The sequence below is a fragment of the Sprattus sprattus genome (assembly GCF_963457725.1).
Source record: "Sprattus sprattus genome assembly, chromosome: 19".
Taxonomy (NCBI): domain Eukaryota; kingdom Metazoa; phylum Chordata; class Actinopteri; order Clupeiformes; family Clupeidae; genus Sprattus; species Sprattus sprattus.
The window spans coordinates 967,467-991,091 of record NC_137917.1 but is presented as its reverse complement, the minus strand read 5'-3'; the positions used below and the strand labels follow the sequence as shown (position 1 = coordinate 991,091).

The 23,625-nt window shown below is 42.0% G+C and overlaps 1 protein-coding gene across 1 annotated transcript in view; it reads left to right on the top strand.

Moving 5' to 3' along the window:
* Positions 1 to 14,466: 14,466 nt before the first annotated feature.
* mroh1 (maestro heat-like repeat family member 1) overlaps positions 14,467 to 23,625 on the top strand; it is a gene marked incomplete at its 5' end in the record, with an annotated part of 35,131 nt that continues 25,972 nt past the window's right edge. The window contains 13 exons of the mRNA XM_080857344.1: positions 14,467 to 14,515; positions 14,696 to 14,841; positions 15,484 to 15,615; positions 15,817 to 15,979; positions 16,409 to 16,507; positions 16,753 to 16,904; positions 19,589 to 19,729; positions 19,817 to 19,909; positions 20,560 to 20,638; positions 21,337 to 21,450; positions 21,879 to 21,952; positions 22,379 to 22,501; positions 22,589 to 22,699. Of these exons, the coding sequence (XP_080713470.1) occupies positions 14,467 to 14,515; positions 14,696 to 14,841; positions 15,484 to 15,615; positions 15,817 to 15,979; positions 16,409 to 16,507; positions 16,753 to 16,904; positions 19,589 to 19,729; positions 19,817 to 19,909; positions 20,560 to 20,638; positions 21,337 to 21,450; positions 21,879 to 21,952; positions 22,379 to 22,501; positions 22,589 to 22,699 (1,476 nt within the window). The remainder of the gene's footprint in view (positions 14,516 to 14,695; positions 14,842 to 15,483; positions 15,616 to 15,816; positions 15,980 to 16,408; positions 16,508 to 16,752; positions 16,905 to 19,588; positions 19,730 to 19,816; positions 19,910 to 20,559; positions 20,639 to 21,336; positions 21,451 to 21,878; positions 21,953 to 22,378; positions 22,502 to 22,588; positions 22,700 to 23,625) is intronic.

Below are 23,625 nucleotides of genomic sequence, written 5' to 3'. Positions count from 1 at the left end.
GTGGTCAGTTCTCTGTGCATCTCTACTCTCTGCTGTTCTTCACCTCTCCATCCATCACCTACCAACCACAAACGCAAAACTAAAACGCACACAGTTGCATTGGGCTCTGGACTGTATTAGTGTGTTTGCATGAGACTGGATACCAACATTGAGACAATTTTCTTGTTTTGGCGCTTTATCAAAAAATTGAATTGAATTGAATTGAACATTGTTCAATAGTAGTAGTTGTAAATAAAACTTAGATTAAGTTAAGAGCCTTTATTTGTGATATAAAGAAAGCTCTCTTTGCCAGTTTGCAATCTTGAGGTGTTTTCATGTTGATCTTCTGACCCTATGCTTGCTGTGGGGGAGGGACAGAGGTCCCTCTCAGGTTCACTGGTGGAGCTTCAGAGCATGTAATGAGCACTTTAGAGAAACACTCCACTGTGCCTGACCTGAGAGGGGAGGAAGAATAATCACATATTTAAATGCACATTTCCTTTACTGAAAATGGCCCACGAGACAGGAAATTTCAAATTTGCAATGATTTGTTTTTATTAACAGTTGATTTAGAGCCTACATTAGTTCTTCTGTGAATGGGAAGGGGCAAGGGGTCGAACTTTTTATTCATCACAGTGTGAAGACATGAAGTCCATCAATTACAAATGTTCCATATGAATACTAATATGCTTGGAGGGTCAGCTGTTAAGTGATGCAGATGAGAGCAGGGTCATTCCCCAGCATATACATCATCTACTGCATACAGTGGAACACTCTTTCCTCTGAACATACATTATTGATTTCAGATGTGGAGTCAGCCTAGATTCATCAAAACCAATTTCAGCAGTTAAACACTCAATTAAAGTAATCCAACATATTTGAACTATAGCAATATTTTAGTTAACCTGTTAGATTGTTGAATCCAATTCTCAAGATCAAGTCGCTTTATATAGTATATAGGCTTCATGATGGATGGCCACTTATTTAAAACGGAAAGTGCTTTATGAATCAAATGTTTAATCATCATCATCATTAGTTATTGCAATAAAACTCATCTCGTCTCATCTTCAGCATTCTTCTACAGAATTGATAACTGACCCATGGTCAGTCCCACAAGCTAACAGAAGTGAATTAATTAATGAAATAATTCTGGTCAATCAAAAAGCAACCAACACAACATTTTTTATGGTGAATATCATTGAAGCACTTGGATTTCGACCCACTTGCATATTAGTATTCCATTACACTGCCTAACAAATCATGTGCTTATCTAACATGTCCCCCTATAGCCATCAGTGTCCTGGGGACGAGTGATTCACTTCCTCCCTCTCCGAGTGGGCCGAGCTCCAGATCCATTTCATCTCTTTGGGCTCCCTGCTCCTCAGACGGCTGCTTGCGGTCATTGGTAATGTAAGCAGTAGCTAACTAGCTGCTTATATCATTCCCCACAATATGCACTATGAAGTCATGCATCTGGCTCTCAGTCGCAGTTTGCACCGATTACAGCCCAAAATCACTCATCCGTTTTTGGGTGTGGGTGAGTACATGCAGATGGATGTGAGGTACAGATATTTGCTGGCTCTCTGTGGTGTAAAGTTAAGCCTTAACTGAAAAGTGTATTAGCTGTAATACTCAACTGTGTCGGCTCTCTCCCCCACTCTTTTTTCACTGCGCTCTCTCTCTCTCTCTCTCTCTCTCTCTCTCTCTCTCTCTCTCTCTTTCCAGCTTTATGGTGTTTGGCAGCCATATGCCAGATGAGGAAATAATATGAAAATCCTTAATGCAGATCGTAAATGTTCCAATAGTTTATAGCATAGCCCCTGTGAATTTTGCTTTTGGAATTAAATATCTGTTGTTAAAAAAGCAACTGACACTTGGATGGATATAAGATTGCATTTACTCAAAGTGTGTTTAAAATGATGTTTGGATTACAATGGTCACAAGTGAATGTTATGCAGTCTGCCTCAATACAGTGATCAATAGTGTAATGCTTTTAAAATGACGTAGCCAATCAACTAGATGGACTTTACTAACCAAGTGGCCACAGCACACTGACTATAAGCCATATGGCCTCATCAGTGATGAGATTGGAATGGGGTTGTCAGAGAAATATACTTTTGTACCAGTATGGGAAATGTTGTATAAAAAACATCCTTTGTAAGACTTCACCTCATACTGCTACTATGCATCTGTTCATACTTAGGTCTATGTGAACTTCGAGTCCTTAGATCAATTTTCAGTGAAAAGGGAGAAGGTATTCAGTAAAAAGAAAATCTTCGGAACCCTCACATATTTCACAACAGTTTAGAGCCATATTCACCTCCGATCAAAGGCATTACGGAATCCCATACAACATCTGTATCTGCCTGAGTCCACTTTCAGATCTCTGTGGTTTCCTGACATGTTTGCAGGTCATATAAGAACATGGAACTCACCCAAACTGCATCAGGGGCAGCTTTAAGAGGCTGCTAAATCACAGGAGCGGAGCATATTGTGAATGCTGTAAAAAGTGAGAAATCAACAGTGGGGAGAGAAGCTTATGATTCAGATCTGCTGCACGCTTGATGAAATACCATAAATTACCACAAAGACCCATTACAATAGAGTTTTTATTGTGCCTAAGAATTCAAACTTTTTTCCATTCTTCCAGTGGGGAAACTGTGGATTTATGATGGAGAGCAGTTTTGGCTGATTTGAGTTGAGAGGAAGAGTCTCTGCTGATTTGAGTTGCTATGATACAATAATCTCTCTGGCTCGGAGGACTTGCAGCTCCTTATCCCTGTCCCTTTCTCAGTCAGTCCAGTGCATGGCAGTGCATGGCCTCCTATAACTCAGCTGGTAGCAAAGACAGAACTCCAGACTACTGGGAGGTGCTAGCAGACTTGTGACATCCGCCGTAAGCCAGTAAGGACTTACGGTGGTATTCACCTATATTACAAACCAAATGAAGCCGTATTTCCTCTTGAGGAACATGACGTATTTCATGACTGTTACTTTCAGGCTCCTCTTACTCTGACAGGAATATTACATGTGTGTGATCTAGCCATGTACAGTACACATTCTCACAGCTCACGATAGTAAAAGAAACTAGCATGGCTATAAAGATCAGTGTATGTCACAACAGCGCTAGCTCCACAGCCTTGGAGGGCCCCCATAGTTCAGGCAGAAGGTCATGTGAAAGTGAACCTGGCTGCTCTCAGGGGCTGATGGACGAACCCAGCGCTCAATGAGCCGCCATTTCAGTTAGTCAAACACTGCATATGAAACTGTTGGGTCATTATACCCGTCAGAGGGGAGGGTGAGTATATCTGCCATTTTAAGTATGCAGATCAGAACAACAAGCAGAGGTCTGAGGCCCACTTCCTGCCATCAGGTTCACTCAGAAGTCATGAACTAAGTGGTCTCTGAGCCTCCGCGAGGCCTGGTCCGTGAGCAAGGCCATGCTCAGTTTCACACTGCCGAGCAGCTCCGGACCTGACAGGGAAGGCTGTTCCAACGGATGAAATGTGCTACTGCCACTTTTGTCTCGCGACTCAAAAAACGCAACCACACATGCATGGACCATGAGACTCCTCGTGAAAGTTAGATCTTCGTGGAGGATCTTGCCAATGGAAACAGCGGTCGACAGAAAAACAGAAGTGGGCCTGAAGGACATTCTTCTCTTTATGGTAGATCCATCATTTTTAGGTTACCACATGGTTTATGTCAGTGGTATTATTCCACAAATGATAATATTTTGAATTTGTGGAGTGTGTTTAACCTTTTCCCCCTCCTCTTGCAACCTGGGACCTGGATTCATTGCTGTGAATCTAAAAGACTGAGCTCGGGTGTTATAGTGCTGTTGAGAGCTCCCAGGCCCGGGTCACTGTGGTTACCTCAGGCTGTGGTGTTGGGTCTTTTGTGTATGACACCATTCTAAGGTATACTTGATCCAAAGATGGAACTGAGGTTCATTTAGTGGTTGACCTAAAGTGAGGGCAGAGCCATCACTAAATGGCCATAACCCTTCGTCAGGTAGAGTCTGTGAGACAGAGCCATTTTTATCAACACAAAAGAGAAACATGAAAAGCACACCACTGAAGCATTGCACAGGTGGCTTTAGAGTCAGAGGAACACTTTCAAGCACAAAGACAAATAGCATCTGGAACAAATACACACAATTAATTAGATTAGATAGATATTTCTTGAGAATTTTGGATTCTCGATCTTTTTTTAACATGAGTTGCCATGAATATCACCAAGTCAAAGGGCGTGTCAGGCTATTTGGCTGCTTGCATTTCTAGAGTAGTAGAGGTCTGGTGGTCTTTCTTTTTACCTCAGTGACATCTATCTAAGTTAGTCATGCTATTTAGTACAGTTATATAATGGGGAAGCCTTTTATCTTTATGAGCTATTTTGACACTTTTAACATGAACCTTTTAGGTAGAATCAGAGACCACTGATTTCATACAACACACAGTACATTAAGAGTATGGTCAAGCTCTACATTAAAAACATCCGATGGGATACAGCTCGTAACCCCCCGTCTCTATGCAATGATGGGTCCCTCATGAACTCCACTGTGACATGAGACAGTATAGAAAAGGCTAGTGTGTTTGCTATCATAGAATCATGGGTAACGACCACCAGCTCTCAATAAGGTAAACAAACACAGCGCAGCTTGGCTCTGCAGTGCTCAACGGTGCGAGTTCATTGCTCATTCTCTATAAGCACAGCAGTGATGAACTATTGATGACCAACTGATTATTTTAAAGCCACAGACAAAAAATAAATCCTTCAGCATCAATCATTCAGGTCATGTCTGATTGCTTGCTCCAAAGCTTTAACATTTTGGACATCTGAACTTTTCCTCAAAATACTGTCACATATAACTGTGCTAAGTGCTAACTGATGGCTCTCGTGTGTAATCGGTATTGTATTGTGTAGATTATAACATTATATTAATTCACTATTGGCAAACAACATCCAGGCCACTATTCACTCTCATTGAAGTTTTTGTTATTGTACAAGTGGTCCGGGGGATACAGAACCAACTTTCATTTCAATATAAATCTACTTCAGTAACTATTTAAACCATGCTGGATTTTTCAGTGTTGATTTAACCCCACAGTGCAACAATATCCTCCTGTAGTACTAGAACTCTTCAGTATGGTAGTAGTCTCCTCAGAGTTCTCACATTGCACCCACATATGATGGGCAGAGTAGTATAAACTAGTGGTGAATGTAATTCATAACCATCTCTCCAATAATTATTTTCAGTTTTATGATTTAATCTATTCTGAAATGATGGAGTAAATAAACTCCATTGTATTCTACATCTAACCCTGAACTCTGTGGCGACAACTCTTAAAGGTACATTAAGGATTAATAGCTATTCGCTAAAGGTATGCTAGCAGCTAAAACTAACGAAATCTCTTGAAATGTGCTGACTTTGACATTATGACAAACGAATTACTCAACGACTGTCCTTACACAGTCAAACATCAATCATGTGCAACACAAGACTAAGCAAGACGGCAAATAAGCTACTTACTAGATCGGCAGAAGGTAATCAAAGTCAGGTCGGCGGGCATCGGCAGGCAAAACTACAGAAGGCAGTTATATGCCTATCGACCCTGCTATGCCATTGGCACGGACGCAATTCTCCATATTAAAAGTCATTGTAGCGCCCCAATTTTTTTTAAGCTGTTATTTTAAGGTTAAACTGCTTATCCTAACCCTAATCCTGAAGCATAATTGTTGCATACTGTGCCTTTAAATAAAGTTTCCCCCAGGACTCTTCATGGAAAAAGCCAACCATTTGAGTCCCATTTCTCCTGTTTTTCACACCAAAATCTGAATTTTGGTAATACAATGCTTCCTTGCTAATATAATCAGTAGTTTGACTTATAGGTCTGCCCAGTTTAAAAAATAATAGAATCTGATCAAGAGTCAGAGTCATGGAAAGTTAAAGGAACATGAGGCTAGAGCTATTTTCTCTAAGTACAGAGAACTCTTCATCTCAATCTCTTTATTTACATGTGTCCGCCATCTTAAACCTCACCCAGGGGTCCCCTGCCCTAACTCAGCACAGGCCTCCATTAGGCTCACATCTGAACTCATGAATCAAAGCTACTAAATAGTACGTCTGTCTGTCCGCCTGCCTCTCCTTCTTTCTGTCTTCAAAGGGTGAATCCCACTAAACCTGAGCTTTTGGTACAGTGTGGTATCCTAACAGTACGTGCCTCGTTGCAAAGTGAACCGAAAAGATCTATGAGCAGCAGTCTGCTCTGGACGGTTTTGCTTTTTTTTTCTTATTATGCACCTTCTAAATACAAAACCTCTATTTTGCCTTCCAGTGAAATGACTGGCCTGGACAGAGAGTTGTTACGGAGAGTCACACAGATTTCTCCCTGGCGGCTGTCAAACCTAAAGAACCCCCCTCTCCCATCTCACAAGACACATGTCAATGTTATGATATAAATATGAGTCAGGTGTAATTTATGCAAGCCACTAACTCCAGTGTGGAAGGCATGGGTTCCCATTTTCCAGAGCGGCTGTTCCTGATCTTCCTGTTGCCTCCAGACGGGCCCTTGTGTTCCTATTTCTGTTCCCCTAAATGTTCTGCTGCTTCCCTCTTGTCATTTGAGCTGCTCTTTTGTTTCTGTTGGCCATGGAGCTGCTACCCATAGACTTCACCTCACACAGTCCAGGCCTTCGGCTGAAAGAACTCCAGACCACTCTGTCCTGAGCGCACATGAGTGGTGTCATTAAAGGTGGTGTCAGTTTTATAGGTTCATTGTTCTGAACAGAATGCATTATTTCATGACAAAAGCAAGTGACTTCTTAAAGCAAATGTTTAACAAAAAGAACTAAGGCCTTTATATTATAATTGAACTGTACTAAAAGTACAAAGGCCTTTATTATATATTTCAACTGCACTTCACTTTTTGTACACAAACACATGAGGGACAATCACCATGTACAATAAAATAAACTGACAACATTGTTCTTCATTAAGAGGAAGGGTGGGTGTACTTCTCATATGTGGATGAAAATAAGCTCACACTTTTGGGGCAAACAAATGCCTGACATACTGCCTTATGACCATTCTGCTCCACAGAATACTCATTACAATACAATACAATACTCATTACCTTTTTCATGAATAACAGAAAGTGTTGTTTGCACAATTTTGTGGAGAAAATGAAAAACAAAATGTGAGCAAAACATTCAAAGGTGCTTCTGAAATTACTTTAATTTAATTGAAAATTGACTTCAATCAGAAGGCATCCCTTTGCATCTCTCCGTGTTTGTCTTTTGTTCTTAAAACACAGAATTGCTGTGTAAGCATATTTATGACGCTTAAAGTGTTGGACAAGAACAGCATCTAATCACGTCATGTGTCATCCAGCATGCTCACTCAAACAGCCTGTTTCTTTGACATATTTATTCACTTCTAACACTAATAAACTGGAAAACATTTATCCTCATTATTCATTTTCATATCTGTTGGCACTGCTTGGTGAAATTAAATAATTGAACGCCAATTGTGGTTAAATGTGTGTTGCTGCATTATCCACTATGAGCCAAGCTGCCTTGGTGTTCAGCTATCCTGATCCTGGGTCCGGCAGCACCAGTGCCTCCACAACAGGCCAGTTTCCACAGCAATGTGCTGATATTACATCCCTTTAGAGGTCTGTGGGGGATGTGTTATGGCATGCACAACATCCAAACTAAACAAGAGAAACATGAGGCTGCTCTGTCTCTCTGTATCAAACCAGGTACTGCGGAGGGAAAGCATATTTTCACCTTCAGTAAATGCCTCATGAGCGCATATTTAAAAAAATAATAGGGAACTATGATTTATGGTATTTGGAAATTAAACTGGAAATTAAGGGATCCACTACCCAAACATTATCGTATGCGGACCCTATATCCATGTCAGCGCGACGGGGTCAGCCCAAGACAAACACATGAGCTCAGGGACAGGCAGCGAGGGCGAGTGGGAGCCACGGTGGCCTGCTCCAATGACTGAAGTCAAACTTTATGTGCAGAGATTTAGTGATGAACAATCTGGCAGAGGGCAGCCGGAGAAGTGTGAAAAAAGTCAAGCATACTCATATTTTGCAAGTGTTGAGAGCCCTCAGGAAAATTCAAATTCTAGTTAACAGCTGTTCAAACACCCAACAGTAGTTAGTTAGAGAGAGCCCACTTGGGTTGTAAAACTCCATTAAAATGCCATGTCTGCTCAGAGGGGAAAATGGCAGAGATGTCCCCCGTTCGTCAGTGGCGGAAAATGTGCTGTGCTAAATAATATGGCCTGGTATAAAACAGTGAATTCTGTCCAATAACATAGGTGCTTCCCTTGATAAAGTGAAGATACAAATTGTATCAAATGATCACATCAAATTAAGAAATTAGTAAGATTACGATTATACTATTGTAATCATGAGATTTTACATTCTCTCTTTTGGAGGCCGTGATTCAAAAGATTATCAAAGGTCACTAACTCCTTGTTTTTCACTATTAGGGGAGAATACTGGCTGTCATAAGTACTCTAGTCATGATAGCCCTTCTAAATTTAAGAAGAACTTTCAAAACAGGAAAACACCTCCCAATGTTTTTTGTCGCGGTTTTCCTAAATCCACTAAAGGGATAAGTCCCTACATTTCATAAATGGTGGGTTTTGTCTTAAATTTATCAAACGCCTTTATACATTCAGTGAATGTAGTATTTTGGGATTGTTAACATTTCCCACTTATCCAAACATGTTGCTTTTACCCCGTGTTCTCAGACCAATTAACGTTTCCACGTGGCTTTAGCCAATTTTGCCTTTTTCTTTAATTTCTTTTAAATTAAGTTTCACCTTGTGAGCTCCTGTCAGCTAGCCTGGTAACACCAGCCTACGTATGTCTCATAGATATCTTAGATAAAGGCTAGATATCCTGTCTGCGTTTCTGGCCGACGGAGTCGGATGTCCGCACATTTCGGGCATTTTGAGGACAGTATAGCTCACTCCCTCTTAAAGGCACAATATGCAACAATTATGCTTCAGGATTAGGGTTAGGATAAGCAGTTTAACCTTAAAATAACAGCTTAAAAAAAATTGGACTTGCTCAATTTTCAACCGATTTTCAAACGGGTTGGTTTGTTATAAACGTAAGATATTTCTTACGGCACTACATACTTATGAAGAATTATAAACATGGGTTTTCAAAATAACAGTACCATAAATACATGCACAAGCTATTTATGTGAAATCAACATCTAGGCTACTAAAACTCAGCATACAGAATGGCAACAGGAGATAAATGTATACTATTATTTTCACCTTTACAAAAACAATATTACTGAAATAATAAAATCAAGGTGATCCCACGGGGTCTCGTTTCAAGGGAGTGTTCAATAGAGCCGGCTGCACAAAATTCTGGCATCTTCATTGGCAATAAAGTCAGTAATTTCCTGTCGAAATCATAATGTAAGATGTTTAACAAACCAACCCGATTGGAAATCATGTGCAACTTCAGTTTTATTATGTGCAACTTAAGTTATATTGAAAAGAAACAATAATGCCTCGCCAATTGATGTAAAATGACTGATACACAATAGCCGTGATACACAATTAAGCTGCACATTTCAACATGTTCAAGGATCCAGAATTATTACCAAGGTAATGACGATTGTAAATCAAGTCATTTGTAAATCCGTCAAAATTTCCGCGAGATAAGTGTAAACGATTGTGAAGATCACTGACGTTACCTAACGTACCACTGATCCCTCCCGGAAGCTATTTCGTCCTTAAAATGGCCTCCTGTGCGGACATGCAAGAGTCCTTCATAATCCATCTAGCCTTTATCTAAGATATCTATGCTCAGTCTGGCCCAACGCCGTTGAACATCGTTTCCAGGCTTCACAATCCAACCGCACCAATCAGCAAACAGTTCAGAGCTGTGACGCAAAACTCGCCTTGGAGGAAGAGACACGAAAAGCTATCAGGAAAGTTGTCTCAACTCTCGAGAACATCAGAAAATTAAAAGGAGAACAAGAGTATTGTCTTGTAAGTTTTATGATTGGAAAGGACGTCGTAGCTCTTCTCCCAACTGGCTTTGGGAAGAGTTTAATCTACCGAATGCTTACCAAACGTTGCTGATTGGTTAAGGGAACTCCAATGATTTTAAACCTCAACCTAAAGCACCCGCCCATCTCGGAAACGAAAATGCACAGGGTTAGGCCAGACTGACTGACGGAAAAAAATGGAGTCACAGGCTGGTAATGGCCAGGCTACCTGTCAGCTACTGCCTGTTAAGAAGGTTTGCATGTGAATTGAGTTGAGCACTATCTGGACCAGCTCTAAAATACATTTGTAAATACATAGTGTATATATTCTACTGTTGCAGCATACCATCTGACTAAAAAACATAATTAGCTGGCCATCAGACAAGTAACATATTACCTAAGGTACACCACAACAGACCACTAAAGGATATACTAGCTCTGCCAAGTCACCCCTCATCATCACATCACACATGGAGCCAACAGCTCATTCTATGTGTCTGCTTCATATATCTGATGTTAGGGTTGGACCAAGTTCTTGACATATTTACTATATGACACCACATAGCCATAACACATGACATTAACCCTTGACATTTTCTCTCTCTCTCTCTCTAACAAAGGTGGGTTGTGTATGAAGTCAAATCAACATCTCCTAAATCAAGACCATTCTGTATCCTTGACTATCCTGCAGGCTGTTTTCACCAGACACTGCATCATCTGCTATAATCCAACTGATTAGTTACCCCTAATTGGATCAGAATGCGAGAAAATGAGTCCATCAATGGTGGAGTGGAGTAGCCAGCCATGCATCATGAGTGCCATATGTGGCCAATGCTTTAAAGGCTTCTCTTAGATTGTGTGCATGCTCTGCAAAAATCAGCTGCACGTGACACAAACCCCCTCTGCTGAGTCACCCAGGTTCACTTCACATTGCAACGGGTGATTATTTCACATTTAAAGAGAAAACATATTAAATATCATTGTGAAAACAAAGGTGGTGGAGGTGATGGATTAGCTATTTTATACTTTACATACACATGGACATGCACACATAAACACACAGTGGACATGACATACACACATTTATATGACCATTTCTCCCCTTCAGGTCCAATAGGATCATAGATTTACACAGCGCCCAGCCTACGGCATCTAGATTGATTGGATTGTTACGGCATTTGCCTTTAGAGCTCTCGGCTGAGGCTACATTTCCAAATCAACAGCTCCTCAGACCACAGCCATGTATCTTGGGAAAATATTAAGTACATCCTCACTACAAATACAGGAACCAATAGGCTTTGAGCTGCCAGCATGATGAACCAATGGTAGCTGTTTCTTCTGGTTAGCATCATCTGTCCCCCAGAATCCTCTTCTCCATCTGTCCAGCTCCACTTAAACTGCCAATCTCCACGACGTGACTTATGTCAAATGGAATGGAAGGATTTTTTCCAGCAAACTGCAGATAAAAATGAGTGGCTCCATCTGGTCCCCCTGGACAGAGGTGTTTGGGTTGAGTGTGGGACCACGAGCCCTCAGCTGAGCAAACACACCTGCTTTCCCCGTCGTCATTGGCGCTGGACAGTATTAACAGCTCTGCTGTGAGCCTGCAACCCTCCTATTATTGTAAATTACACTGGGCTCATTTTCATGTGTTTAGAAAGCTCAACCATGGGGAAAAAGACCTTGCCAAAAGGGTACAAATATTTGTATCATTTATTTTCACATCACTGTGCCTCAGCCATTGTTTATTGCTAATTTGGTTATTGAAAAACTGTTGGCAGTAACACAGCAGTTACGTAGTCTTCATTGTGTTTGGTGTTACTAAAACGTTACACATTTCTACAATAACAAAATAATTTCCTTAAAAAAGAAGAGAGCCTAGACAAGTGTGAAAACCAGTTGAGACTTTCTGGCTTATATTTTAATATTTTCAATCCCTCAGCAACAGTGCCAATACTGCTCAGACTTTAGTGAGTCGTGTTTCCTGCCTTTCCGTCTTTAACCTCACAGTTGACCATGGCCTTCCAACAGAGGAAAAGAAAAACTGATGTCCTGATGGCACCTGTCCACCACCCAAGCCACTGACACACACACACACACACACACACACACACACACACACACACACACACACACACACACACACACACACACACACACACACACACACACACACACACACACAGTTCTAGATTTGAGCACACTCTGTTCTCAGACACAGCCTCTGTGGCCTGGTCTTTTGGCGTGTCGTTAGTGTAGTGCGGTTTAATGAGACAGCAGTGATGTGCTCTATCTGCTGCGCCTCTGTAAAGCTTCCAGTGGCACATCACAGCTCTGAGCTCCAAAGAATAAATAGGGAAGTCAGGCTGACCCAGGCCACTGTGCAGAATAGAACTGCCATCTGCAAATTGTGTTTTTAATTAAGGGGAATACTACCTCGATTTGACTTTACATCCATTTAATGGTAAATTAGGCTAACCAGCAGTATTCTGCAGAAGTCCCCAAATCATCGAATCAATACATTCATAAAGACATAAAGAGTCAAAGGACGGAAGGGAGTGAGTGTACGTGAATGCATGCACTTTTGCACCTGCCCGCATACTCCCACACACCCACACCCATACACACACACACACACACACACACTCACACACACATACACACACACACACACACGCACACGCACACGCACACGCACACGCACACACACACACAGTGTCGGTATCAACATAAGACGTTTACCTAAGAAATGTTTTCATGTGCCCTATTTCAATACTGGGGCTGGTGCTGATGTCATGGAACTGCAGATACAAACACAGGTTCAAAGTAAATCCCCATGTAAACTCTCTGAGTTGGATATGCAAACATGTTCTCATAATGGCTCTGGGGTTAGATGGAGGAAGGGAATGGTGGAACTTGCTAACTGTGAAGGGCCCGTTTATCTGCATCTAACACATAGATGGAGTAACAGAGTGATGTGCTCCTTTGTAGTTCTTTGAAAAATTAGGTTTAACAATTATTATCTATTGCAATTTATTTGCCCAAAGTATGGTGATAATGCTGAAAATAGAAATGCCATGAATGAGCCATTCAAGCCTATAGATAGACAAAATGAGACTGGTTTGGCTAGAATTGGGTCATTATGAAAGGAAGTAAAGGGGAGCTCTAATGTCTTTACGGAGAGTAGATACCGTGCCTTTTATTGAACAGATTCCAACAGGTCTCTTTGACTTTTGCAAAAAATTAATTAATTCTCTCAAAAAACAACAAAAGATCTTTCAAAAAATGCTAATAGGCCGCATACAAAATCACGACAGCCAATCCCACACTCTATTTTCACTATTCCGTGGTCAAGTAATACATTGTTATATCAGCCATTTTAGACCCATAAACATGAGGGTACCTACTACCATCCTTTCCCCTTTAGTCAGACATCTAGACCCATAGACACGAGGGTTTAACCTACTACCATACTTTACCATTTATTCAGTAGTTCTTCCTGGTTGTTGTTTGGAGGACTGGTCTGTCTGGCACGCCCACACAGCAACGCTACGCCCCTACTGAGTAGAAGCACATGATTAGGCGTGTTTACCTGCAATGTTGTATGCAGTCATACACTACATGACAGCGATTTCATCATAGCGACTGAGAAATAGCATTACTATACCGAAACATTAATGACAGTCCACTGACCTTATATGTGTGTTGCTGTCATCATCAATTTTACAATTTTCCCTATGAAACTGGCCTGAAGAGAGGGATTGGATCAACTTCGTATTGTGTTGCACCTTCTAGAACTAGCTACACAGTTAACGGTAAATTTGAACAAACAAGCTTACTTTGAATTAAATATGTTTTTGGTTCCGCATTCGTTGGACCGTTTTAGGTTGTAAGGCGAGTATTGTGTTCTTAAAGCTATCGTAAATAGCCCTTGTTAACGCCAATGACTGTTGTGTGTGGCTATAGCGAGCTAGCGGTCATCTGAAGCACACATGCAAGTTAACGTCACTGGATGGTACAAGGAAGTGCAGTAATCCTGTCCTTCCGACCGTGGAGCTGCGTAGCTTACAGACAGCTTGATAATACAACCGGTATCCAACAGTCTTACATTTCTATCCTTTTTGTTGGTGATTTGATTAATTTGTCTCGCGTATGTTAGCCTAATAGTGTTTAGGGTGTTGATAAAGTCGATTCCTGAAGGAGGCTGAAAGTATTAACGCACACCCTGTGTTAATCACTGTACCCGGACGTTCTTATCATCCATAGGAAGGTAACAGAAGAGGGAACGTCATTCCTAAATGCATTCCTAAATTCGCTACTGTTAGCCTCTCAACAGGCCAAATGGAGGACGTAGATGTGGACCGTGAGTAAACCTATGTTGTTACTGTTTCCTTGGCATGAATGCATCACCAGCCGTTAAGGTTGTGTTTGGTTTTGGGTCCAGTCGACATGTGTCAACAAATGTACATCCTTCCTACATGTAACAGCACAACTTTTAGTAGGGATTGGGGTTCCTGTGTCCTAGACTAGTGTCTAGTCTTCAAAAATTGTCATCCTCAGCTGACCTACGGATTATTGTTGATTTAGAACCACCTTTGCATTCTTACCATTGACAATAAAGTGAAGTTAAGGCTTTGCTCAGGTGAATGACTTCTCTGTCTGTGTTTATCTTACCCAGAGGTGACCCTGGCGTTGCTGGATGCTGCTAATGATAAAGACTCATTAGTGCAGGAGCAGGTTCGGAAGTCCATACTGACCCTGGGCAATCAGCAGTCAGAGAGGGTTCTCTCCATGTGCCAGGACTACCTGGTGAAGCACCCTAAGGTTGGTTACTGCTACCAGAGGTTCTAAAAGAACACTGCTTTCTTGTTGATAGTAATTTATTTTAAGGAGCTGTTGTGTAGTCTGTGTAGCTCATTTGTGCAGATTTTATGCGGAGCCCATTGTATGGTTGGCATGATCATTATATCATTAGACCTGTAGAACGTGCTGTATACACTCTGTCCCTCTCCTGCATGTGCAAGCTGTGTCTTCTAATTGATTGATCACAGTGCGATAGACCATAGGCAGGGGAGATGCCTTATGCCATTCTCTCTTGTCATGGTGATGTTGCGGTTTTTATGATTAGGTCACATGGTGTCATGTGAACTGTGGCCTGTATCAGGGCAAAACAGGAAATCCGGCAGTATTGTGATCAGTTGCCAGTGAGATTGCTGTCACTCTGATGCTCTGTGTATGAAGACTTCAGATCATCTGCTCATTCCTGGAGTATTGCACCGTGCTGCTCTGGAGGAAGTGTGTGACGAAACACTTAGGCCTAACCTATGATGCTAAGCATGTGATGAAGCTGTGTGACTAATGTTACATCCTCAGATGTCTGATTTGGCAAACCCTTCAGGGTGATGCAAGATCCCAAAGCCAGTCTCACCTGAATGACAAGAGTTGTTCCCTTCACTCTTTCCCCAGCTCATTGTTGGACATAGAGTTGTCATACTACAGACTATTGAGCTTGTGGTGAAAAGCAAGATCAATGAGATCAGTTATACCAGAATCAAGAGCATCATTTCTCTGGCCTCAGATGAAATGACAAGGTCAAAGGTGAGAGAATAATAATAATAATAATAATTCATATTTTTATAGCGCTTTTCTGAACCCCACCTTGAAAGCTTTTGCCTGACATTAATAACAGATATACTTATGGACTGATCTGTTCAAAACAAAGCTTCTGTATATTTATTGACATGATATTAAGAGTTTCTAATGTCATTATCTGAACTGTGGTATCTTTCCTCCTTTCAGGAGGTGGTTCCAGATTGGCAACAGGCAGCTAGCAACATTCTGGTTGCTGTTGGTAACAAACACATCAATGATATAATGGAAGAGATCCTAAGCAAATTCCAACCAGGGGTACTACCGCATTTCTTTGTGGTCCAAACATTAGCCAGTCTCTCTGATTCTAATGGTGAGATATGCAACCTGCCCTTTTAACAGTTTGTGTTCAAAAGCAGATAACATGTTTGTAGCCTTTTTTGTAGACACAGTGCCCTGCAGAATGGATCCCTTAAGATGTCATGCTCAGTGTTGAATGAGTGCTGAAATATTCACTGGGTTAAAGACTGGTTTTATACTTTTGAACGACATCCATCTCATTTAGATATTTTTTTTTACAGATCTCAAGAGAATCCCAGAAATCATTCTGTTCTTGTGTGTTATAGTGATGCTGTAAGAATGTAAAGACAGCTAGTTGAAGTATTCTCAGAACACTCATAAAGTAGCTTTATGCATAATCTGTGTGAGAACAGTATGCACCGTATGTGGTCTGTCTGAAGCAGAATGCTCATAAATGTGTATTTTGCATGTACTAAAATTTAGAAATCAAATTTTCTTGTAGTTTATGGCATGGTTCCCTTCCTCAATGCCATTCTGGGCACCATGCTGCCAATGCTGGGCATGGCTAAACAAGACAATATGAAGTGGGTGTTCTCTTCTGGTGAGTAAACATGATGACACTCGTTTAAATTTTTCTGAGTCACCATGAGTTTATTCTTTGGGCAGGGTTGTCCTTTAAAAAAAAAAAAAAAAAAACATACTTGGCTAAATGTTTTACTTTTGCTCATGTTATGACACCTGTGCTGTGTTTTATGTTATCTCCCTGCGTGCACATTCCACTCCTGTGGATTGAACTGAGTCTGAGTTCAACTGAGGGTACCTGTGCATTCTCCCCTTCTGTCACAGCACTTTCGCACTTCAGTGAGAGCATTCTGGAGTACCTGGCCAACCTGGACAAAGCTCCGGATCCCACGGTGCGCAAGGACACTTTCTCCAGCGAGATTTACGCCTCCTACGACATCCTCTTCTGCAACTGGCTTCAGAGCCGAGAGCCTAAGGTACACTTAACGAGGAAGAGCACAGCACCAATTAGGCTAATCCAGTTTGTGCTGAAGGGCTTTTCTTTCTTTTTGTACAAATAGAAGTCACGGAATGTCAGGCCCCTGATCAGTCTTTCTGCAGTGTCCAAAATTAGCTCACACTACAGTATGCTGCCTCATTTTGTCATTTCAAGATCTTCCTCTTATCATGACCGCCGCGCGACAGCGCGCAGCGGCGGTCATATAGGTTTAGTCGGAGTTTTTTTTCTGTTTTTTTTTTCTTTTTTTTTTATCTGCTTGACGATTTTCTGTCAACGATTCCCGGGACACTGAAACACAGAGGTGCACGACATTTGGTGGGCATGTAGCCCCACTAGATGAGCGTGGAACCATTGATTTTCGTTTTGATCCGTTGCACCCCCGTCGGACTGGACCCGTTTTAGAGAGGGTGGGGCGATTCAGTTTTCTGTGAATAACTCGAAAACTGTAGGGCTTAGGAGGACCACATTTCTTTTGTATGTTGGTCTTAAGAGGCCACATCAACCATTCCACTACCACTTATTTCATGTATAGCGCCACCTAGTTACAAATGAAAAAGCCAAAATGGAGTGTTGTAAAACATTTTAATTGTAAGTTGACAAGGTCAGAACTGCACGAAATTGGAGGTGTGGGATCATTATGACACCTTCTGACTGCACGTTAAGTTTCGTGGAATTCCGTTCACGGGGGGGGGGGCATGCAATAAATTGATTTATATGATTATACACCAACTGGCCTGTAGGTGAATATCCAGAGAACCGTAGGGCCTTGGAGGGCCAAATTGTTCTTGTATGTTTGTGTCAAGGGGCCATGTCAACCAATACTATCACCATTACATGTATAGCGCCACCTAGTTAAAAATTAAAAAGCAAAAATTTGGTGTTTTAATCGAATATATGTCAAAGTGCTCGAAAAATTACCAAATTTGCCAGGGACATCAAGCCTGGAACCGTCCATCTTCGGTAGAGCTTTTGTCCATGGATGGAGCAAAGTGGCTCTGTAGCGCCCCCTAGAACATTGCAAAAACCCCTCCGCATTGGGGTTATTTTGGCGTAGCTTGACGGAATTCGGTACACGTCTTGATCATGCTTGGACGCACCAAAAAGTCTCTTGACGCCATGGTGGCAGGTCCACAGGAAATCGGCCATTTTGAGTGGAAGATGCGTTTTGACGGCGTTTGCACAACTCGCATCTGATCGAACTCGTCTGACAGCTTTAATGGTAACGCCTTGAAATGTGGTCCGGCTACTCTTCAGCCATGGGCGACTAAAAGTTATATTGGATTTTCTCATTAGTCGGAAGGTGTGGGCGTGGCAGACCCTCAAACTTTGCCAACTTGTTAGTGCTTGCCACAAAACACAAAGTGTCTTATAACTCAATCGCATATATGACAAAGTGCTCGAAAAATTACCAAATTTGCCAGGGACATCAAGCCTGTAACCGTCCATCTTCGGTAGCGTTTTTGTCCATGGATGGAGCAAAATGGCTCTGTAGCGCCCCCTAGAACATTGCAAAAAAAACCTGTGCATTGGGGTTATTTTGGCGTAGCTGGACAGAATTCGGTACACGTCTTCATCATGCTTGGACGCACTAAAAAGTCTCTTGACGCCATGGTGGCAGGTCCACAGGAAGTCGGCCATTTTGAGTGGAAGATGCGTTTTGACGGCGTTTGCACACCTCACATCTGATCAAACTCCTCCGACAAATTTAATGGTAACGCCTTGAAATGTGGTCAGGTTACTCTTCAGCCATGGGCGACTAAAAGTTATATAAGATTTTCTCATTAGTGGTAAGGTGTGGGCGTGACAGACCCTCAAACTTTGCCAACTTGCCAGTGCTTGCCACAAAACACAAAGTCTCTTATAACTCTTGCGTACATTGTTTGATCCAGAGAAAATGTCTTAGGGTGGACGCTGGATCCAGCCCGAACGCATTCATATACCTGACTGATATCACCTATAGCGCCACCTGTTGGTGGTTGGAAACTTCACTTTGTTTCCAAACCTCTTTATTTGACCTGTTTTAACAAACTACATTGCAAAAGAAAAATATACCAAAACAATCCACAAAAAAGTAGGACACAAAACATTACATAACCAAATCATCAAAATCTATCACAAATAATTCCTTTAATACATAAAAATGAAACACAAACCAATTTACACACACAAAACACATAAAACACACAAACACACTGACAACCATGACTCATTCTGTGCCAAAACCTACTGAACAGTTCGGCGGTCATATTTTGTAACGCTTTGCGTTACGTCTAGTTTTAGACTGAATTTAAAATATGGAAATAATGATACCATTGGAGGACCACCTTTCTGTTTTACACCCCTTAACATGTTGGTCATTGAGTTTGAATTACCAGAGTTGTATTGTTCATGCATTTTGTAAAATATTTTCAGTTACATTTTTTCCCCTTGTAAATAGTCTAAAGGGTCATTAACAAAGTATCTGCTATGGTACGTGCTAAGACCAAGTTAAAATGTAGTGTCAGGGACCCTGTTTTGATGTTTCAAAAACTCAAAGCCACATTGGGGCTGGAGCTATTCTCCTGATTCCCTGGGATGTGTGGGATATGGAGTCAGCCGCACAGATAAGCTGAGTGGACTGGGCTAAGACACCTTGAAACCTGACTGTGTTGTGTGCTCCAGCTGCGTCTGACTGTGGCGGAAGCTCTGGGGTCCATGAGTCACCTGATGGCGCATGATAAGCTTGAGGAGCAGCTGCCCAAACTCATACCCACAATCCTCTCTCTCTACAAGAAGATCCCAGAGCATTACATCATCAGCAAGGTAGGTTCACCCTTGACTCTCCTCTTGATGACATGTTGCTGGCTTTCTTGGCCTCTGTGTGTTAATGAAACTGGTGGTGTCTTTCAGAGTCTGTGCCAGATTCTAGATGCTTCTGTAAGCATGGGGAGCCGGGTGCTGGAGACTCAGCTGGACAGCCTGCTCCTGGCTCTGCACCAGCAGGTAAAGTATACAGCACTGACTACATCAGTTACAGCCCCAACACACCCACTCGCTCTCTGTGTCCTGTCATACACAACTGCAGGGTTTCAGTGCTGTGTCACTGCGCTGGGCTGTCAATCTGACTGTTATGTACTTTTCTTTTGAGGCTTTAAACTCATCTACATTGCAAATCATTGTCGATGCGCAACACTTCATTGTTTATCTTGTAATATTACAATTAGATTTACAATTTGAATATGGTTCAATATTGCAATTTGAAATGTTGACATAGGCTGAGGATGTGTAGTGTTTCTAAACAGGGCATCAGGTGTTTTGCACTGATGTGCTTCCTGTCAATGGCTGTAGAGATGTGAGAGTTGAAGTGAACTTATCTAGAGCTGAATGGAAATGTTAGCCTGTGAACCTCTGGTGAGATATCGACTGGGAAAGAAGGTTCCTCTCAGATCTTAGATCCTTGACCCTAGAGGTACAGCTGATAAGTTTAATGAACTGCCTGTGAACATTGAAGGAGCAACATCATGGATGACTTATTTGTAGAACCCTGTTATTTGGAGGGATCCTGGCTTATCTGCCTGTACAGCTTCTTTTGTGAATGAAACCATCCCTCTCCTTGGCTGGTTACTATTCTTCCCTCATCTCTCCCATTCCAGATTTGTGCGCCCATCGACTACAGTAACCCTCCAACGGTGAAGAACCACAATGAGGTCTTACGATGCTTCAGTATTCTGGGTAGGCTCTGACCTGAGGACACATTTCATCTTCATTTCTGTGTTTCTTCATATCTGTCCTTTGGATTAGGGTGTCCTCTATGCTCAATCAAAATCAGTTGACCAGGGCAGTAATCCTGCAGTCATGTGAGGAGGATTGAGTTAGGCCTCAGAAGTCTGGACACACAGTCGCTACGGGCACAGTGGGGGTAATAAATGTTTACTCTCTTAGGTGACACTCAGTAGAAACAGAGTCCACACTTAACAGGGAGCTATAGTTTACTAGCAACACATTTAAGCCATATGAAATGTCAGGAGTCTAAAGAGCTCTTTAAGCTTTCGTTATAGCCCAGAGCTTCTGTTTAGCGTTGAGATGTAGTTCTAGTCAGTGAGAAATGGGACTGTTCCAAACCTGCAACAGTGATGTAACTCAGACAGCAGGATGAAAGGAGGGTTTTCAGTCTTCATGTTTTCTTTACTTCTAGCCCAGTGCAAAGATGAACAAAGTGTCAAAAACACCTGTGGGAAGATGGAGAGAAATCATAGGAAAATTGAGAAGAGAAGCATTCTCATTTTGCTTTAGAAGTCTGGTGTATGACTGTGGTGTTTTTCAACAAAAAAATGACAACAACAAAAAACCGACATGCATAGCTTGTAGAAGCCCTGCTTTGTGATATCTGAGGCGATGTTTTGACTCTTTTTCTCCTTTTTGTTTTCCAGCCAACACCTTCCCTGACAGGCTGCTGGTGTTCGTTCTGCAGAAATTGGAGAACAGTAACGAGAGGAACCGAGTTGGATCTCTGGCGGTCCTCAGACACCTCATCAACTCCTCCAGTAAGAGCCACAGGCACCACAGGGCTGCCCATCTCCCCCCGCCGTGCTGCCTCAGGGCCTATTGCCTTACTGCTGCTTCTGCTGAGTCATTCTGACACAAGGCTGATATGCTCAATATTGTAGATAAAATAAATAAATACATTTCATTTAACGCACTCTACATTCAAATTAATCTCAGAGTGCTACAGTAAAAACATAGTTAAAACAGCCTATAATAAAACATAGTTAAAAAACATAGTAAAAAACATAGTTAAAAGTCATGTCTTAAAAACATAGCTTAAAAACATAGTTTAAAAACATTCTTTATGTGCTAGTATAGTTAAATGTGCTAAAAATCCTCAATCTCTGTGTGTAGATCAGCTTTAGTTTCTGTGTGTGTTGTCTGTGATGCAGCAGCGCTTCTGTGCTGATTCACCCTCTTCCCTCAGCATCCATCATGGAGAGCAAGAAACTGCTCATTCTGGCAAGCATCCGACCGCCACTGGCAGACCACAGCAATAAGGTAATGCAGCAAACCCATGTCCAGTGTTGTATGCAATATTTATAGTGTTTTGTTAGTTGTATTAATTGTTGTCTTCTAGTCGTAGCCTATTAACCATCCTGGTTTTCATGACGAACAAACCTATTCGACTTGTTTGAATGAAAGACATCTGTATTCTGAATAGCCTCTTCAAGTTTCAATACACCGATTAAAATGCAGAGCCTAATATGGTTTTGTGGGTGATGAACAGAATTGTCTACATTCTTGGGACCACCTTTTTTTAGTCAAACACATTGTTGGAAGGCGGTGTGTTGGTGCAACAATGTAATGAGCTGTATCTGTTACAAACAAAGATGCCTGTATGTTTTTGTTGTGTATGTGTCTCTCAGTATGAATTTCTGGGAGATGAATATGAATATATTTTTTTGTGTATGAATCCCTCCTAAGGTGAAAAAAATGGTGGTTCAGGTGATCAGTGCCATGGCCCACCACGGTTATCTGGAGCTGGACGGTGGAGATCTGTTGGTGCGCTTTATAGTTCAGCACTGTGCTCTCCCAGACACCTGCTATGTGAGTGTGTCTCCTCAGCTCAGTCTCAACCTGTCAGTCTTCATTTAGATATGTGCCTTTTGACCTCTGCCTTCCTGTTGGTTGTAGCGTGGGCAGCGTGGTCCAGCAGATCCAGAGGAGGTGAAGAATGAGGCCTTGAGGAGCATGTGTGACAACACCCTGCACCTGTTCACTACCACTGTGGGGCGCCTGACTGACGTGAGTCTCCAACACTCTCCACACTGTAGTATCACCCCTCTGCTCCTCACTGTATCACCCCTCTGCTCTCCAAATGGTCTTATTCTAAATGTGCTTCGCTGGAGCTCTACTGATGGCATTGGACAAACTGCCCTAAATGAACAGGTTCAGTCCCTATTCATACCTGCTATGTCATATAAATTGGAATGTACCACATGCTTTATACAGTATGTTTCACTTTATTTCACAAAGCAGTGCATAGACTATGTTTGATGGTGGGTCAGTATGGGGCTGGTTGTTGTTCTCCTGCATATCTGAGCCACTGAATAGCTGCACTTGAACAGCAAAACAAATTTAATTTCACAAGTGCATGTGACCCTCGAGGTAATTGAATTTGAGGTGAAGAAACACAACATCCCTTGACCCTCTCTCATGCTTCCATTTCCCCCAATCTCTGTCTTCCTTACTGACAGTAAGATTGTATGTGCTTTTGGAATACACTCAGGACATCGCTGACAAAAGCGTCATCTGAAGAAAGATACATTATAAATCAGCCACCAGGGCCAGAAGTCCTCATCTCTCTCCCGTGTGAAGGCCTCCCACTGAGGGTTCAGCTTTCCCACAGATCTAGTGCAGGCTTAGGGCTCCATCAGTGCTCACGCAGTAATGGATGATCTCAGGAAGCCCTGGGCATACGGCGCCTCAGCCTGACAGCCAAGTACAGCAGCAGTCAGAAGATATGAGCCCTTTTTCCAGCGGCGCTCCCAACACCAACACATACTGCACTGATGTTGCCAAGATGTCTCCTCACATGGTTTACAAGCTGCTGAAATATCTCATGTTTGTTGCACTCGTCTCGGCTACAGAAAAATGGTAGCTGTTCATTTTATAAGGTGCTCTTTTTCATCTCCCTGAAAAAAGAGATGGAACCGTAATTTCAGAGAGAT